The sequence below is a fragment of the Barbus barbus genome, assembly GCF_936440315.1.
Source record: "Barbus barbus genome assembly, chromosome: 14".
Lineage (NCBI taxonomy): Eukaryota > Metazoa > Chordata > Actinopteri > Cypriniformes > Cyprinidae > Barbus > Barbus barbus.
Window position 1 is genome coordinate 32,490,209 of NC_136742.1, and position 19,771 is coordinate 32,509,979.

A 19,771-nucleotide genomic window follows, 5' to 3' on the forward strand; every position below is an offset into this window, starting at 1 on the left:
TCTGTAGATGCGTCTGATCGACTGCTCAACAACAGCTCAGCACACACTCGTCTGGAGCTGGATTAAAGTCAGGTTTATAAAGTCCTCTCTGATCTGAGCTCCATCTGCCGCACACAAGTGTTTCTGAACAGATGCTGCTCGCTTCCCGCCGGCGCTGCTCTGAACATACGGGACGAGCGCATTATTACTGACATGCAGACACACACAGCTGATGTTAGCTCACAAACACTGAAGAATCACCATCCAGAGTTCACTAACCACACTGCCGTCCAATAGAGCTGCTTTACAGAAGTTCAACTGCTTTCATAACTGAACTGAAATGATCTGAATAATGTCTTCTGTAGAGCTGCTTTACAGCAGAAAGTTGTTTCATAACTGATGAATTTTGCGACATGAACACTGTTATTTTCCCGCTTCAGTAGTAATGCACGACTCACTGATGAAGTCGAGTGTGTGTTTCTCCAGGTCGTGTGTGTTGTTGAAGAGCGTGTGCTGGTGTCAGACGCACCATTTTCACCAGAAAACAGATCAAAAACCAGAAGATACCGAGGTTCCTGAACCTCAGACAGGAGGAAAACACCGAACAGATCTGATTTTACACTCTAGTTGGCCAGTCTAGAGCAATCTCTCTGGATTATTACAATTAATGGCCAATTGAATGTTTGGAAATGTAAACTGATATTTCCTACTGACACACTACAGCAGAAGAAGGAAATAACTGACTTAACACCATGTTTAGCTGCTGATAATACTAGTGTTCTGATCATTTTGGCAGTTACTTCAGTTACTTGAGAACACAGGTGTCTCAGCGCAGTCTGATGTTCTTTAGTTTCTGTACATGCGTGTTAATGCGATGCGTACAGTAACGGCCCCGGCGGCTCTCGGACCCCGGGTCCCGGCCATACCTGGAGTCTGGAAGTTCAGAGACACCATCTGGCAGCCGGCGTTCCAGAAGATCTGAGGCATGTAATTGCTGGAGTCCACGCGGCCTCCTTTGGGGTAGATGCGGCTCATCTGCCGCTTGTTGTAGCTGTGCATCCGCGGCTGAGGAAAACACGCCACAGACCCCCGGCGGAGCTATTTTTAACCCTGAACAGCAGGGATCGTTCCCCTGAGGATTTGCTCGGCTCACCGGAGAGCAAGCCTCTCTTCAAACGCTCAAACTCACAGGGAAAACATTTCCAAGAAATCTGCTCACATCTACATCAAACTACAGAAGCTACTAGTTATCAAACTCATGACACGATTACGCTTCAGTGGAGCTTCTGCTGTAAGAATAAGCTTCAAATGCACAGTCAGTCATTTTATATGATTGAACGTACAGATACACACGTTTAGTTTCCTCTAAGCAGAGACTTTGATTAAAGAAAATTACAATAATGATGTTAATTACATACACTTTCGGGGTGTTAGCCCTTTTAGTAACAATATTTTATAGTTCAAACATTATATGTTGTTTCAGTAACACTTTAGTTTAGGGACCAATTCTCACTATTAACTAGTTGTTTATTAGCATGCCTGTTATTAACATATTTCCTGTTTATTATTAGTACTTATAAAGCACATATTCTGCATCTCTAATCCAACCCAATACTCTACTCTACCATTAATAGGCAGCAAATTAGGAGTTTTTTTTATCCAAAAGTCATAGTTAATGGTTTGTTAATAGCAAGAATTAGACCTTAATATAAAGTGAGCGTTGTTTCTTGTTTTGCTTCATGTAACTGAACTTTTAAATCATTTTTACATGATTTTTTAAAAGCCTGCTTCGTGTAACTAACTGTATTTAAGATCCAGCATAATGTTGCTGTAGTATTATGTATTTATATGTTAAAAATATGACTAATATATTATATTTATTGAGTGAACAAGCTGCTTCAGAAACTCAGATCTACAAATTCTGCCTTTTAACAGCAAACATCACTGAAAGATGATCAGGATCAGGTCTGCATCAAGAGAGTTAGGAGTGTTTTGCCGTTTTCTAGCCTGATCTCAGCGGAACTTTTACGCGTTGATAATAATAATATCCTGTAATAATAATACACACACACACACGCTCTCTCTCTCTAACACACACACACACACACTCTCTCTCGCTCTCTAACACACACACACACACACACTCTCTCTCTCTAACACACACACACACACACACACACACTCTCTCTAACACACACACACACACACACTCTCTCTCTCGCTCTCTAACACACACACACACACAGACTCTAACCCTAACACACACACACACACACACACACACACACTCTCTAACCCTAACACACAAACACACACACACACACACACACACTCTCTCTCTCTCTAACACACACACACACACACACACACTCTCTCTCGCTCTCTAACACACACACTCTCTAACCCTAACACACACACACACACACACACACACACTCTCTCTCTCTCTAACACACACACACACTCTCTCTCGCTCTCTAACACACACACACACACACACACACACACACACTCTCTCTCTCTAACACACACACACACACACACACACTCTCTCGCTCTCTAACACACACACACACTCTCTAACCCTAACACACAAACACACACACACACACACACACACACACACACACACACACACTCTCTCTCTCTCTAACACACACACACACACACACACACACTCTCTCTCGCTCTCTAACACACACACACACACTCTCTAACCCTAACACACACACACACACACACACACACACACACTCTCTCTAACACACCCACACACACACACACACACACACACACACGTGTTCACGGACTAGAGTGTGATCTCAGCATCATGTAAACCAGCGGTGCCGTGTTTGAGGGCTGATGGGTAATCGTGTGCAGTTGTCAAAGGATACTTCACAAACTCAATGGCGTTGGTCTTCAGATAGCCCAGACCCACAGACTCGTTGAAGGACGACATGTTGTGATGGATGTTCCTCTCTGAAATAAAACAACACACCAGACACCCATTTATCATGAATATATTTATATATATATTATGCCAAAAAGATAATGACTGATCATTTAATAATAATAACTTGTTACATTTATATAGTGCTTTTCTGGGTACTCAAAATCGCTTTACATAGAAGGGGGGAATCTCCTCAACCACCACCAAACAAGAACATCTAAAACAGTGTTGGGGGAACGCATTACAAGTAAGGCAGGTTACGTAATCGGATTACTTTTAAATAATTAACTAGTAAAGTAACTCATTACTTTTTAATTCAGAAGGACATATCCGAGTTGCTTTTTCAAATAAGTATCTCCAGTTCCTGTGTTTGTGATGTATTGAGTGACAGCTCTGGTGTTGAGAGAAATCAGGAGTAAGTGCAGAGTGTTGTGTGTGAACATGATCTTACTGTAGTTCTAGACTAAATATCATCATGATCTTACTGTAGTTCTAGACTAAATATCTACATGATCTTACTGTAGTTCTAGACTAAATATCATCATGATCTTACTGTAGTTCTAGACTAAATATCTACATGATCTTACTGTAGTTCTAGACTAAATATCTACATGATCTTACTGTAGTTCTAGACTAAATATCTACATGATCTTACTGTAGTTCCAGACTAAATATCTACATGATCTTACTGTAGTTCTAGACTAAATATCTAAATGATCTTACTGTAGTTCTAGACTAAATATCTACATGATCTTACTGTAGTTCCAGACTAAATATCATCATGATCTTACTGTAGTTCTAGACTAAATATCTACATGATCTTACTGTAGTTCTAGACTAAATATCATCATGATCTTACTGTAGTTCTAGACTAAATATCTACATGATCTTACTGTAGTTCTAGACTAAATATCATCATGATCTTACTGTAGTTCTAGACTAAATATCTACATGATCTTACTGTAGTTCTAGACTAAATATCTACATGATCTTACTGTAGTTCTAGACTAAATATCTACATGATCTTACTGTAGTTCCAGACTAAATATCTACATGATCTTACTGTAGTTCTAGACTAAATATCATCATGATCTTACTGTAGTTCTAGACTAAATATCAACATGATCTTACTGTAGTTCTAGACTAAATATCAACATGATCTTACTGTAGTTCTAGACTAAATATCAACATGATCTTACTGTAGTTCTAGACTAAATATCAACATGATCTTACTGTAGTTCCAGACTAAATATCAACATGATCTTACTGTAGTTCTAGACTAAATATCATCATGATCTTACTGTAGTTCTAGACTAAATATCAACATGATCTTACTGTAGTTCTAGACTAAATATCATCATGATCTTACTGTAGTTCTAGACTGAATATCAACATGATCTTACTGTAGTTCTAGACTAAATATCATCATGATCTTACTGTAGTTCTAGACTGAATATCAACATGATCTTACTGTAGTTCCAGACTAAATATCATCATGATCTTACTGTAGTTCTAGACTAAATATTTACATGATCTTACTGTAGTTCCAGACTAAATATCATCATGATCTTACTGTAGTTCCAGACTGAATATCAACATGATCTTACTGTAGTTCCAAACTGAATATCAACATGATCTTACTGTAGTTCCAGACTAAATATCATCATGATCTTACTGTAGTTCCAGACTGAATATCAACATGATCTTACTGTAGTTCCAGACTAAATATCATCATGATCTTACTGTAGTTCCAGACTGAATATCAACATGATCTTACTGTAGTTCCAGACTAAATATCATCATGATCTTACTGTAGTTCTAGACTAAATATTTACATGATCTTACTGTAGTTCCAGACTAAATATCATCATGATCTTACTGTAGTTCCAGACTGAATATCAACATGATCTTACTGTAGTTCTAGACTGAATATCATCATGATCTTACTGTAGTTCTAGACTGAATATCAACATGATCTTACTGTAGTTCTAGACTGAATATCAACATGATCTTACTGTAGTTCCAGACTAAATATCATCATGATCTTACTGTAGTTCTAGACTAAATATTTACATGATCTTACTGTAGTTCCAGACTAAATATCAACATGATCTTACTGTAGTTCTAGACTAAATATCATCATGATCTTACTGTAGTTCTAGACTGAATATCAACATGATCTTACTGTAGTTCCAGACTAAATATCATCATGATCTTACTGTAGTTCTAGACTAAATATCTACATGATCTTACTGTAGTTCTAGACTAAATATCTACATGATCTTACTGTAGTTCTAGACTAAATATCATCATGATCTTACTGTAGTTCTAGACTAAATATCTACATGATCTTACTGTAGTTCCAGACTAAATATCATCATGATCTTACTGTAGTTCTAGACTAAATATCATCATGATCTTACTGTAGTTCTAGACTAAATATCAACATGATCTTACTGTAGTTCTAGACTAAATATCTACATGATCTTACTGTAGTTCCAGACTAAATATCATCATGATCTTACTGTAGTTCCAGACTAAATATCATCATGATCTTACTGTAGTTCCAGACTAAATATCAACATGATCTTACTGTAGTTCTAGACTAAATATCAACATGATCTTACTGTAGTTCTAGACTAAATATCAACATGATCTTACTGTAGTTCTAGACTAAATATCTACATGATCTTACTGTAGTTCTAGACTAAATATCAACATGATCTTACTGTAGTTCTAGACTAAATATCTACATGATCTTACTGTAGTTCTAGACTAAATATCTACATGATATTACTGTAGTTCTAGACTAAATATCAACATGTATTTACTCATCTCACCTGCACTAAAACACATTCAGTGTTCCTCACAATAAATACAAAACAGTGAAATACAAACTCAGAATATTATACAAACCTGCATTAATTAAATGTTAAATAAGAAAAATATAATTTTATTAACCATGGTCTTTGCTGTTGACCTTGGATGATCCAACTGAACTGTACTAATAAGCAGAAATGACACACTATTGCTGAATGGTGTTGAACTTTCTTCTCCTGCGTCATATGGGGGGGGGGGAGTCGTGGCCTAATGGTTAGAGAGTTGGACTCGTAATCCAAAGGTTGTGGGTTCAAGTCTCCGGCTGGCAGGGATTGTAGGTGGGGGGAGTGAATGTCCAGCGCTCTCTCCAGCCTCAATACCACGACTGAGGTGCCCTTGAGCAAGGCACCGAACCCCCAACTGTTGTGTGTGTTCACGGTGTGTGTGTGTTCACTGCTGTGTGTGTGTGTGTGTTCACTGCTGTGTGTGTGTGTGTGTGTGTGTGTTCACTGCTGTGTGTGTGTGTGTGTGTGCACGTTGGATGGGTTAAATGCAGAGCACGAATTCCGAGTATGGGTCACCATACTTGGCAGTATGTCACTTCACTCACTTATATTCTTCATGTGATTAGTTTGAGCGGCGCCCTCTACTGTACAGACCTGAATGACCTTATAAACTGCGCATTGAGGACAAATTTAAAAACAATGATCCTCGGCGAATGTGGACAGGCATCCATGCCCTCACAGACTATAAACCAGCAAACAGTACACCCCCAAACAGCAATGCCACCCTCCCTGACGAACTGAACAACTTTTATGCTCGCTTTGATCGTGGAAACACAGAACCACCCATCAAAGCTGAGCTCACACCTGACGACCTGCCGCTCACACTTTCCACCAGTGACGTGTGCGCTACCTTGCGTAAGGTGAACTCACACAAAGCTGCCGGCCCTGATGGCATCCCTGGCCGAGTGCTTAGGGCCTGTGCAGAACAGCTGGCTGAGGTCTTCACCAACATTTTCAACCTCTCTTTGGCCCAAGCCATTGTTCCCAACTGCTTCAAAACAGCCACCATTGTACCTGTACCAAAACATACTGGTGCAGCGGCCCTCAATGACTTCCGACCAGTTGCTCTTACTCCCATCATTGCAAAATGTTTTGAGAGGCTGGTTCTTTCCCACCTGAAAACATGCTTGCCCCCAACACTGGACCCATACCAGTTCGCCTACAAATCCAACAGGTCGACTGAGGATGCCATTGCCTCAGCTCTCCACTCTGCCCTGACGCACCTAGACAGAACCAACACATATGTCAGGATGCTATTCATTGATTTCAGTTCCGCCTTCAATACAGTGATCCCATCCACACTGATCTCCAAGCTCACCGATCTTGGCATCAGCCCCTCCCTCTGTAACTGGACCCTGGACTTTCTCACCAACAGACCACAGTCTGTTAGGATCAATAACCACACCTCCTCCGTCCTCACCCTAAACACTGGAGTACCACAGGGCTGTGTGCTGAGCCCAATCCTCTTCTCCCTTTTCACCCACGACTGCATACCTGTATATGGCTCTAACTCTATAATCAAGTTTGCAGATGACACCACGGTGGTAGGCCTGATCAGAGACAATGATGAGACAGCCTACAGGGATGAGGTCCAGCATCTAGCAATGTGGTGTGCCAACAACAACCTTGCACTCAACACCCAGAAGACCAAAGAGCTGATTGTAGACCACCGGCGGACTAAGAAGGACCACACACACACTCCCATCTACATTGATGGGGCCGAAGTGGAGCGCGTGGCGAGCTTCAAGTTTCTTGGTGTCCATCTCTCTGAGGATCTCTCCTGGACCCTCAATACCTCCACCCTGATCATAAAGGCACGACAGCGCCTTTACTTCCTTAGGAAATTAAGGGAAGCTCACCTGTCCCCCCACATCCTGCTGAACTTTTACCGTTGCACTGTTGAAAGCATACTCACAAACTGCATCACAGTGTGGTACGGCAACTGCACTGTTTCGGACCAGAAAGCCCTCCAGCGGGTGGTGAAAACTGCCCAATACACCACTGGTGTCGTGCTACCCTCCATCAAAGACATTTACCACAAACGCTGCCTAAGGAGAGCGAAAAGTATCATCAAAGACTCCTCTCACCCCAGTCACAAACTGTTCACTCCTCTCCCATCTGGGAGACGTTATAGGAGTCTTCGCTGTCGCACCAACAGACTCAGGAACAGTTTCTTTCCCTCAGCTGTCAGCCTACTGAACTCCAATCTCAGGCGCTGAACACTACACCCAAGATGGACCACCTAATGGTTTAAAAAAAAAAAAAAACTGCACTGTTCAACAACCTGTCTGCACTCCTCACTCACAATGTTTTTTATTTCCTGCTATTTGCACATTCCTGATATTTGCACATTCCCTTGCACATTTCTACCTCCGGATGCCGTGAAGGTCATTGGCCATACATATGCTACTTACATACCTCTCTTTATAATGCACCTTCTGTTTATATTTCCTTGCAACCTAAATCGTATGTACAGTCATTTGCACTGAGCTAGTCTCTCCCCATCTACCTCATAACTTGCACTATATGTCATAAAACAATGTATATACACATATTTTTTATATCTATTTATAAACCTGTTATTTGCACTTCTGGTTAGATGCTAACTGCATTTCATTGGCTCTGTACTTGTACTCTGCACAGTGACAATAAAGTTGAATCTAATCTAATCTAATCTAATCTACATTTCCTTCAGTCTGAGCCGGATTCATTCCACTTTTGTTGTGAAAGGGCTTTTACATTTGTACAAGAAGAACTTCTTTGGTTACACTTTATTTTGATAGTCCACTTTAGACATGCTACTAACTATAAGTAACTTTTTAACTACATGTCAACTACATGTCAACTAATTCTCATTAAATTGCAACTACATGTTTACTAACTCTCAGAGTGGACTGTTAGGGTAGGTTTAGGGTTAGTAGAATAAATTGACGTATACTTGCAAAGTTTCTGATAGTTAGTATGTTGTATGTTGTGGACCCATAAAAATAAAGTGTTGGAATATATTAAGCAGACAGTCTACTAATACTCTAATGACTGCTAGTTGACATGTAGTTGCAAAGTTACTTACTGTTAGTAGAATGTCTAAAGTGGACTATCAAAATAAAGTGTTACCACTTGTTTATATTAAAAACAAACAAGCAAGCCCTGCCCAGATTTAAAAGCAACTCAAAAGTAACGTAATGCATTACTTTCCATAAAAACATAACATTAATTACTTATTAGGGAGTAACGCAATACTGTAGTATGTACTTTTAAAAGTAACTTTCCCCAACACTGGTCCAAACAGTGAATAAATGTGTGTGTTTGTGACAAAGACGGTCTCAGTGTGTTTCTGACTCTGTTTGAAAGGTTTGATTTGTATTATTTTTTATTATTAGCTGCCTTTTCATGGTTTTTCTCTAGCAGTGATGGTGGCGTTTGCGGACGCTGGACTGACCCTCAGCGACCTCGAAGCCCTGGAACTTGACGGGCTGAGCGTAGTTGACCATGGCTGACAGGTACGGGTGGATGTTGGTCGTGGCTCCTTCATACTTATAGGAGGCGATAAGCTGCTGCTCAGCGTCAGCATCTTCAGCCGTTTCCACGCTCTGATGAAGAAACACAGCGTCACGCTCAGTCAGATCAGTCAGATCCATCTGTCAATCAAACAGCACTCGCACCTTCTTCTTGATCTCCAGGTCCGATGCTTCTGACACATCAGTGGCGTCTGTGATTTCGGTGGCTTCTGAGATCTCGGTGACGTCGTCGTCTGGGATCTGAAACACAGTGATGTGAGGAGCAGAGCTACACACACACACACACACACACACACACACACACCCTCCTCCTGCACAGCTCACCTTCTTCCTGCTGCTGTCCTGAGCTTCTGCATCCGCATCCTCCAACAGAGACAGTGTGTTGCTGCTCTTCAGGTCTGAGTTCATCTCTTTACCGTCCAGCGCTGCACACACACACACACACACACGAACACACACACAGATATATATAAATATAAATATAACGATCAGTATACTAAACATACTAACAATGCGATATCGATGCTGAAACGATATATTGTGCAGCCCCAATACTTGCTTTCTATTTGTTTTAATAATACAAGCTGCAACTGCACCAGACATTACTCCACGCAGAAAACATTTCATCATCACTGACAATTGTAATTTGTTTAAAGGTGTCATATGATACGATTTCAAGTTTTAATTTCTCTTTGGAGTGTTACAAGCTGTTTGTGTATAGATAAGATCCCTGAAGTTGCAAAGACTAAAGTCTCAAAACAAAAGAGATATTCTTTATCAAAGTTAAGACTCTGCCACGCCGCCCTAAAACGGGTGTGGAGAGACACTGTGTGTTTCTATGTGAAAGCAAAAGCACTTTATTTGGCCTTCCGGAAGTGGATGCAATTAGGAATCATTGGTTAAGACTTGTTTACAACAGAACAGCACAACCCAAATGTTCGAATTAGCGCAACACATTTTATGGACGACCATTTTCATGAACCTAGGAGAGTACAAGGCTGGCTGTGCACAAAGGCTATTTCTAAAAACAAAAAAAAACAAAGGGTCAATTCCGACATTTCTATGACAATCTGCCGCTTCTGAATCAGCGACTGTAAGTATATTATGTTAGTAGTTCAAGTATTTGCTATCGACTGTTCAAATGCAGAGTTTTGTGCATAACATGTCGTGTGTGCGTATGTATGTATGCATGTATGTGTGTGTGTGTGTGTGTGTGTGTGTGTGTGAGGGGAACAGGGTCACATCACAGCGGAGTGTATAGCCTGTCAGAAATCCTCTTAACCGTGGCTTGTGTGCAAACACATACGAGCATCATCACTGTCTGTCACACGACTCTGTTCCCAGGGCCAGATTAACACTTTGTTGTACCCTGGGCAACAATATTCAAGGGCCCCATCATCACGACCCCAGGATCACCATAATATGGTCATATATAGAATATATTACTGTAATATACAGTAAATATACTCAATACTTCCAATCCTAACTGTCATCATATTTTGATTTACAAATATTTGAATGCTCATAGAACTACAAATGCACCAAGTGCAAATAGCATATTTTTTTAGTGACAGATGCTATTTACACTAAGTGCAAATAGCTATAGATTATATTTACACTATGTTAAAATAGCAAGCTTTTCTGCTATTTATACTACTTATTGCAAATAGTGGCAATTATCTGCACCTCAGTATTGTAGTACATTATAAAACAGTACGCAATAATAACGTACTGAGTGTAAATTATAATTTTAATTCAAATTTATTAAATGGATGCCACCTTATTGGGACAATAAAGCCCTCCCTACACCTACCCAATACTTTATTTTCAACTTTTTGATTATTTCCTTAATTTTTATTGAAAATAAATGCCTTTCTGATGCGATATGAGATTTGAAAAGGGAGAAAAAAGCATGCGCCTTACCATCTACGCCACTGAAACTGACGTTAAATTCGCTTCTTTTTTTAATGTTGACTAACCCAATCACACGTTAGTGGGCGGACTTAGTGTAAATAGACACTCCGAAAAAGGCATAGATAAGCAACCACTTTCAAACCATTGTTTATTTAACAACACTTATTCCCAATAGAAATGTATGGAATTGATAGAGCTATCACAGAAGACAAGGCAATCAAGTTATTAGTTATTATCCGGGCTGTAAACGCAAGCTACCGCAGGCGGTGTAGAAAAGTCCTGGCTAGCTGAGTTATCCTCGTCGTTGACGGAAGCGGACTTAACAGAACTGTCGGCAACATTAACAGGAGTGAAGAAATTACCTATTTTAGGTATATACTTTAAATTTTCAGCGTTTCTGATGTCCTTTTCCTTTTTTAATTTTCGCTTCGCGCTCCCACTTAGCTTCTCCATTGTGTCGGATTTTTTTTTTTCTGTTGTAGCAACGCCTGACGTCACGTAACGTGCTCGGCGTAACCTTTGACCCACCTCATGCGGACTGACCAATGAGGAGAGGGTCTTTCACTTAAGGCCCTCTCTTCATTGGTCAGTCCGCATGAGACTGACTCTCAACCGCTCTCAACTCAAGTTCAAAGTCATAGGCAGCGCAGCATATCTCTGTGCAGCGCAAAAGCCCGGGTGGACAGTTTGTTAAATATAAAGCGGGAGATTACAGATACAGTATTTTGCTCGTGCCCTTGCTGTCCTGGGCCCTTAAGATGTCGTATGGTTAATCCGGGCTTGTCTCCACTCTCGGGCTTGAACTGATGGTACAACTAACTTGAAAGCTGAAGCTTGCGATTATGGAAAGGGGCGTTACATTTCTGACACGCGCTTGTGGTGTTCGGCCAATCGCAATGCACTGTGTCAGCTGGCGAATCAGAGCAGACTGTGCTTGTCGGAAGGAGGGGCTTTGTTGAAAACGATGCGTTTGAGAGAGGCGGGGCATAGAGGAACTACAATAATGTACAGTATTTGAAAAATAATGTGTTTTTTGAACATTAAAGCATGTCAACATATTCTGTTACACCAAATATTTATCTTTAAATAGCATCATATGACCCCTTTAACAAAATTATCAGTTAAACTAAGGACCTGAATTGTGTTTTGGAAACCATTTTGGTCTAACAGTAGTATTCAGGTACAAGAAAGTGTGAAAACTGAATAAACTGTAAATTAAAGGAGATTAAAGTTACAGAAGTGATTCAATCAAGAGTAGTGAGTGATTTTCTGTTGCATCTCCTTACTCTGTTTATGTGGTAAGTGAAATCTTATGTATTGTAATGTAACAGGCTACTGCTAGCAGCTAACCATGTCCCTTTAGTAGCTCGTAGGGCTGTCGCGGTGAAGGAATTTCCCTTGCGGTAATTTTGAGTGGTTCAATAGCGCGGTATGCGGTATTACCGCATATTTTATATATATATATATAATCTGTGTGTGTGTTCCGATGTAATGAGGTCATATTCAGAAACCAATGAAACCGAAACTAAATCGCTTTGAAACATAAAGTGAAGTAAACAGAAGAGAATGACAAAATAACGGTCTACATAAAACATAAACATGATAATAAAATCGTTAGTCTATTGTTAGCCTATATAACTGATTCTCAAATCTGACTGACAAGATACTTTTTCTATTGATATTTGCGTCTTCTGGACGGGCTGCGAGTCAGTTCAGTTTCATTGTTTCATCAAGAGACCGTCTTTGAGTGAGTCTTTAAACCGTTCAACTACACGTTCAAAAATGCTGATTCATTCAAAGAGAGATGGAATGAAACACGCTGTGGCAATCATTTTAACTTTTAGCGCCACTTTTAAAGGCTCAGCTGACCAGCAATGCATCGATGCTAAGACAGATTTCGCTTTCCTTGGACATGACAACCTGTTTTCACAAATATACATGACTCAGCCTGAAGGACAGACGCAGGTAATCGCACGCGATCAGTCGATCTCGCTCTCATTCGCTGTCTGTTCAGGCTTGTTAAGTGTAAATTTACTGAGCCTCTGTACAAATCAGCATGGTACACATTGTTATCATTACTAATATTCAGTACACATGCACGAAGTGTAAAACAAGAAGGGTGTAACCTTAAGAAAAAGACGGCTCAAAGACGGAAATATCGCGGTTGCTGCATTCATCTGCGGTTGTGCTCGTCAATAGCGCGGTGCGATATTGTGGTTATCGCGACAGCCCTAGTAGCTCGTGTTATTTTATTAGAACGCGTTATTTGCTTTCCGTGCCTTTCTGAATACAGACACCAACCCATCCCTGCACTCCACATCCCCTGCACAGCCTGGAACACAACATTTATTTCCATGATCTCCCATTTTCTCTGTTGTCCTTGCTTGTCTCTTCACAATACCTGCAGAACTGCTGATGGTTCGGCTGGCGGCTGGCCTCAAACATGGGCGGGTTTATGCAAATGTTGGGGGTGTAACTGTTAGTGATCCCGACTGTTGCGTCACAGTCGGTGTTATGTTCTGATTCGCCTATTTTTCAGTGCTATTTTATATTCACGAGATTTACATAAGGAGAAGGAAACTAAGGTGTTTGAGGCTCACTGTATGTCATTTCCATGTACAGAACTCTTATTATGCAACTATGCCAAGGTAAATACAGCTTTCCATTCTATGGCACCTTTAAGACAAATCCAACTGTGCTCTCCAACTGAGGAAACTCGCCAGGACGGCCGTGTTGATGTCATTTTGTGCGTACTTGGCCGCTTAAGCGCAACAAGCATGAAAAATAACTCAATATGACTGTGAGCGCACAGAAAACCGATGTAAAGCGGTAAGATGTAAGATGTGGTTGACATCCTATCTAATGTGATTTAGCCAAAAAAACAACAACTATATCGTTACCACTTTAACATGTCTGTGTAATATCTGTGCGGGCAAAGGTTCTGCGGTCTCCTCTTGTTCAATATTCTCGAGGTCTGAACCGATATGGCAATATTGACCAACTTGCTGATTTGGCAAGGGGCGGGGCAATACTGAAACACCGTCTAAGCTGTTGACCAATCACAACGCACTGGGACAGCTAACCAATCACAACACATTTAGTTTTTCTGAAGGCGGGTCCTCAAACCCGTAACTAATGGAGCTGTTTGTGTCAGGCTGGGGAGAGAGGTATTGTAATAATGACCACTGAGCATGAGAACATGTTCTAGTACACCCCCAAAACTAAATCAACACTTTGTAAAAGAGCATAATAGGACCCCTTTAAAAAGATGTGCAAATGATACATTTTTGTGACGATGCAACAATGACCCGATTAGTTCTGTCAATTGAAGAATCACTCATGCTGTCTTCAAATGACTGATTTGATCTGATAGTCTGCGTGGATTTATTTACTCATCTAACCGACATGCTATATTGAATAAATCTTTGCCAGAATTTCCCTCATTATAAACTCAAAAGCTGTGGGAATGAGTAAAACTATGCAATAGATGCGTAAAATCCTGCACCGCAATTCAGATCCTGATTAAACATATTCTGTTATACAGAGATTTGTGAAATAAATTTCCATGACTAAACAGAGGTCCCCATGGTGAAACAAGCTTATAAACCACACAGAATTAGGTTTTTTGAGAAAGTAAAAATGCAGAAAGTTTCCTGTAAGGGGTAGGTTTAGGTGTAGGGCGATAGAAAATACAGTTTGTACAGTAGAAAAACCATTACGCCTAAGGGATGAAACCATAAACATGGAAACCCAACGTGTGTGTGTGTGTTTACCGCTGTCCAGATCGTCTTCGTTCTCATCTTCTCCGGTCTGTATGCTCATCTCTCCAGCCTCCATGTGCTTCTTAAACGACTCCAGCTGCTCTGTAACACACACACACACACACACACACACACATTAATCACTCATACTTAATTTCAATGAAGTTTAACAAATGAAGTTAAGTGAAAAGACACAATGACATTATTTAAACTGACATGTATTTATCAAGGCTGTGCCTCCGGAGGGTTAGGGGCCAATGCACAATCGTGGACCCGGGGGGGGTATGGCTGTGGATGGATTGGGCTGGGTGGGCGATATGGCGAAAATATCATATCATATCACGATTTTTCTTTTTTAGAAATATCACGATTTTATCACGATTCTTTGCCATGTTGGTTTTTCTATTTTGCAAGTTGTTTGAGCATTACAGCTAAACTAATTTCCCGATTATAAAGACAGCCTTTTAAGGTAACAACATACTTAAAAAAGGATGGTTGATATTTAGGCCAAAGTGGGTGAAGATAAAAATCTTTGTCATTATTTTATATTTGTTATTAAAAAATGAGAACAAAGATACACATTACTAATACACACAATATACAAACAAAATAAACAGTGTTTTATTTTCAGGTACAATAGGTGTATTTAGCAGAGCATTCAAGAAACTGAATGAACAAATATAAAAATAAAACACTATATAAAGTTTTCAAGTCAAGAGTAGTGAGTGATTTTCCTCTTTGTGTTTGGTGTTTTATTAACATAAAGGAATAATTCACCCAAACATAAAAAATTGTGTTATTTTTATAGCATCATTTACTGAAAAGTAGTTTTAAACCTGAATGAGTTTCTTTCTTCTGCTGAACATAAATGCTCTTTTGAAGAAGGTGGAAAACCAATCAGTTGCTGGTCCTCAGTGACTTCCATAGGATTTTTATTCCTACTGTTAAAGTCAAGGAGGACCAGCAACTGTTTGGTTACCCAGATTCTCCAAAATATCTTATTTTGGGTTCAGCACAAGAAATTAATAGAGGTTTGGGACAACATGTGAGTGAGTAAATAATGACAGAAATTAAATTTTAGGGTGAACTATCCCTTTAATGACAGTCGACAGCATGTTTAGTGTCCTGTCCCTTTAAGAGCTGCACGCATCTAATATACAGTACAGGCACGCATCTGTTTCTCTCTTAACTATTTACTTTCATTTTAGAGATAACCAACTGAGTCTGTATGTAAACCTTGTGTGTTTGACAGTATTAGCGCAAAAGATAAGTTAGTTCAGTAATCAGGCGCTGTTTGACAGACTTTTTCGTGCACGTGCTTTGGGTGTATTTGCTCAGAAAATAGTGCATGTCAGACCAGCGCGTGAATGAAACGTTTAAACGGCAAGGCCCCTATAAAGCAGATGCAAATAATGTACTTTTGTGATTGCGAATATGAGACCTAGAAAAGTGTCAGTAGCACAGTGCTGAATATTCAGAGGGCTGCACGACTTATATTGTGATTATTTGGTCATATATTGCGATTTGAACTGAAATATGACATTGTGCATCAATGCTGCTGAGACAAACATTCACTAAAGTGAAGCTACTTCACAATACATTCTCAAAAGCACATTAAACTCACAGTGCGAGCTCATGAGAAGCAGCGTTTACTGTGAAAACACACTGTTATCAGCTGCACGAGTAAATGAACACATGACACGCTTCACTGTCAAACACACAGATTTAAATCTGATAATCATCATTTGTGACCCTGGAGCACAAAACCAGTCATAAGGGTCCATTTTGTGAAATTGAGATGTATACATCATCTGAAAGCTGAATAAATAATCTTTCCATTGATGTATGGTTTGTTATGATAGGACAATATTTGTCTGAGATACAACTATTAGAAAATCTGGAATCTGAGGGAGCAAAAAAATCTAAATATTGAGAAAATCTCCTTTAAAGTTGTTCAAATGAAGTTCTTAGCAATGCATATTACTAATCATAAATTAAGTTTTGATATATTTATGGTAGGAGATTTACTAAATATCTTCATGGAACATGATCTTAATATCCTAATGATTTTTGTCATAAAAGAGAAATGTATAATTTTGATCCATACAATGTATTGTTGGCTATTGCTACAAATATACCTGTGTTACTGATGACTGCTTTTGTGCTGCAGGGTCACAGATGATAAGATTTGCTATTTCAGCTCTTTTTTAAAACATTTGTTTCTTTTAATGTTACAGTGGATTTCATTAATTATAATCTTTATAGCAACCCTGTGTAACGGGAGATATTTTCAAAGATGGAGCCGTGTTTGTACGTACTCTGCTCCACTTCAGACTTCAAGCGCTTGTTTTTGATGAGTATTTTGCGCTTGAGGTCGTTGGGCGACGGCAGCTGCTGCCCGGCTTCGATCTGAAACACAAGCACAGACGTCCGTGAGAGAAGCAGAAACTCCTCCTGTGTGATGCCGCAAACACCCATGAGAAAAGAGAGGAGATGCTTCAGTGGACTACATTTTCCACGCAGACTAAAGCAGGTCTGGTCTGGATTTGTGTGCGGGGGAATAGGTCACGTACTGGGAATCCCTCCAGCGGCAGCTTCAGCAACAGCTCTCCGAAGATCTCCTCGCAGTACTTGGCCATCTTATACTGCTGCGTTTTACTGCAACATACACACACACACACACACACACAGCTGTGAACGCCGCCACAGACCAACACGAGGCTGAGAGCGATCATGCGGCACGTTTTACCTGCAGTGGTTCTCAAACGACAGAATGACGGGATATTCAGACGTTACAAACGCCGTTTCCTTTATGGCTTGAATTACATCCTGTTACACAAACAAACAAAGAGACACAAGACAAGCAGAATAATATGTGTCCCTGGAGCACAAAAGCAGTCATGAGTAACACAGGTATATCTGTAGCAATAGACAACAATACATTGTATGGATCAAAATTATACATTTCTCTTTTATGACAAAAATCATTAGGATATTAAGATCATGTTCCATCAAGATATTTAGTACATTTCCTACCATAAATATATCAAAACTTCATTTTTGATTAGTAATATGCATTGCTAAGAACTTCATTTGAACAACTTTAAAGGAGATTTTCTCAATATTTAGATTTTTTTGCTCCCTCAGATTCCAGATTTTCTAATAGTTGTATCTCAGACAAATATTGTCCTTTTATTATCATAACAAACCATACATCAATGGAAAGATACATTGACCCTTATGACTGGTTTTGAGGTCACATGTGTCAAATTACCATTGTAACAGAAACTACTGCTGAACAAAAACACTGCAACAATGATACAGTTATCATTCCTGGAAATTCAATCAAAAATGGCTTATTTATTTGAAATAAAGAGGCCTGGAAAAATAAATACACTCAGGGCTTGACATTAACACCCGCCAACGAGCCAAATGCGGGTAAATTTCATCAGTGGCGTGTAACACGGTTGTGAAAAAAAAGATTCATTACAAATAAACTGAAAACTGATTGGATGAGACACGGTTTTATTTGCATATCGACTAATAATGTCAAATAATATTTGTCTGTTTTTGCTACTTGAAACTAAAGCATGTATTGAGATCTGTGCGCAGCTGCAGTGACGTGATGTTTGATTTGACCTCACCTTGAACAAGATATCTGTGCACATGGCCTTCCCATGAGTGATGATGGGCTCCTGATCCTCACCTTTACCATCCCAGCAGTCCAGCTCCACACACCTGACACACACACACACACACACACACACACACACAAGCATTAAAGCGACGACACGCTGAACCCTGAGCAAACGAGAGCTAATGTGAGCTAATGCACCTTTCCATGCGCTCGCTATTGAGTCATGATTAATTACAGTAACAACATTAAAATTTTCCTTGATCTTTTGGCATATACTGGTACATCTAAAAAAATTAGAAGATCGTGAAAAAGTACATTTTTTCTTGTAACATTTCAAAAAGTTTCATATATTTTAGATTCATTAAATGTAAAGTAAAACATTTCAAAAGTTTTTTTGTTTTAATTTTGATGATTAGAGCTTACAGCTCATGAAAGTCAAAAATCAGTATCTCAAAATATTAGAATATTTACATTTGAGTTGCAATTAATGACCATCTCTACAGTATAAATTCAGGGTATCTCTTGTTCTTTGAAACCACAATAATGGAGAAGACTGCTGACTTGGCAATGATCCAGAAGATGAACACTGACGTCCTCCACAAAGAGGGTAAGTCACAGAGGGTCATTACTGAAAGCTGTGGCTGTTTACAGAGTGCTGTATCAAAGCATATTAAATGCAAAGTTGACTGGAAGGAAGAATTTGGGTAGGAAAAGGTGCACAAGCAACAGGGATGACCGCAAGCTTGAGAATACTGTCAAGCAAAGCTGATTCAAACACTTGTGAGAGCTTCAGAAGGAGTGGACTGAAGCTGGAGTCAGTGCATCAAGAGTCTCCACGCTCAGACGTCTTCAGGAAAAGAGCTACCAAGCCACTTCTGAACCAGAGACAACGTCAGAAGCGTCTTACCTGGGCTGTGGAGAACAAGAACTGGACTGTTGCTCAGTGCTCCAAAGCCCTCTTTTCAGATGAAAGTCAATTTTGCATTTCATTTGGAAATCAAGGTCCCAGAGTCTGGAGGAAGAGTGGAGAGGCACAGAATCCATGTTGCTTGAAGTCCAGTGTGAAGTTTCCACAGTCAGAGATGATTTGGGCTGCATGTCATCTGCTGGTGTTGGTCCACTGTGTT

The 19,771-nt window shown here is 39.8% G+C and overlaps 1 protein-coding gene across 2 annotated transcripts in view; it reads right to left on the reverse strand.

The window, feature by feature from the left end:
- The window catches only part of LOC306879857 (1-phosphatidylinositol 4,5-bisphosphate phosphodiesterase beta-4-like), a 109,091-nt gene that overhangs the window by 39,840 nt on the left and 49,480 nt on the right, over positions 1-19,771 (reverse strand). For both annotated transcript variants that reach the window (XM_079433075.1, XM_079433076.1), the window contains exons 14-23: positions 18,652-18,745; positions 17,757-17,836; positions 17,581-17,665; positions 17,326-17,416; positions 15,020-15,109; positions 9,657-9,757; positions 9,477-9,572; positions 9,254-9,404; positions 2,874-2,958; positions 906-1,030 (exon numbers count right to left, since the gene is read on the reverse strand). In XM_079433075.1, coding sequence (XP_079289201.1) covers positions 906-1,030; positions 2,874-2,958; positions 9,254-9,404; positions 9,477-9,572; positions 9,657-9,757; positions 15,020-15,109; positions 17,326-17,416; positions 17,581-17,665; positions 17,757-17,836; positions 18,652-18,745 — 998 coding nt within the window. The remainder of the gene's footprint in view (positions 1-905; positions 1,031-2,873; positions 2,959-9,253; positions 9,405-9,476; positions 9,573-9,656; positions 9,758-15,019; positions 15,110-17,325; positions 17,417-17,580; positions 17,666-17,756; positions 17,837-18,651; positions 18,746-19,771) is intronic.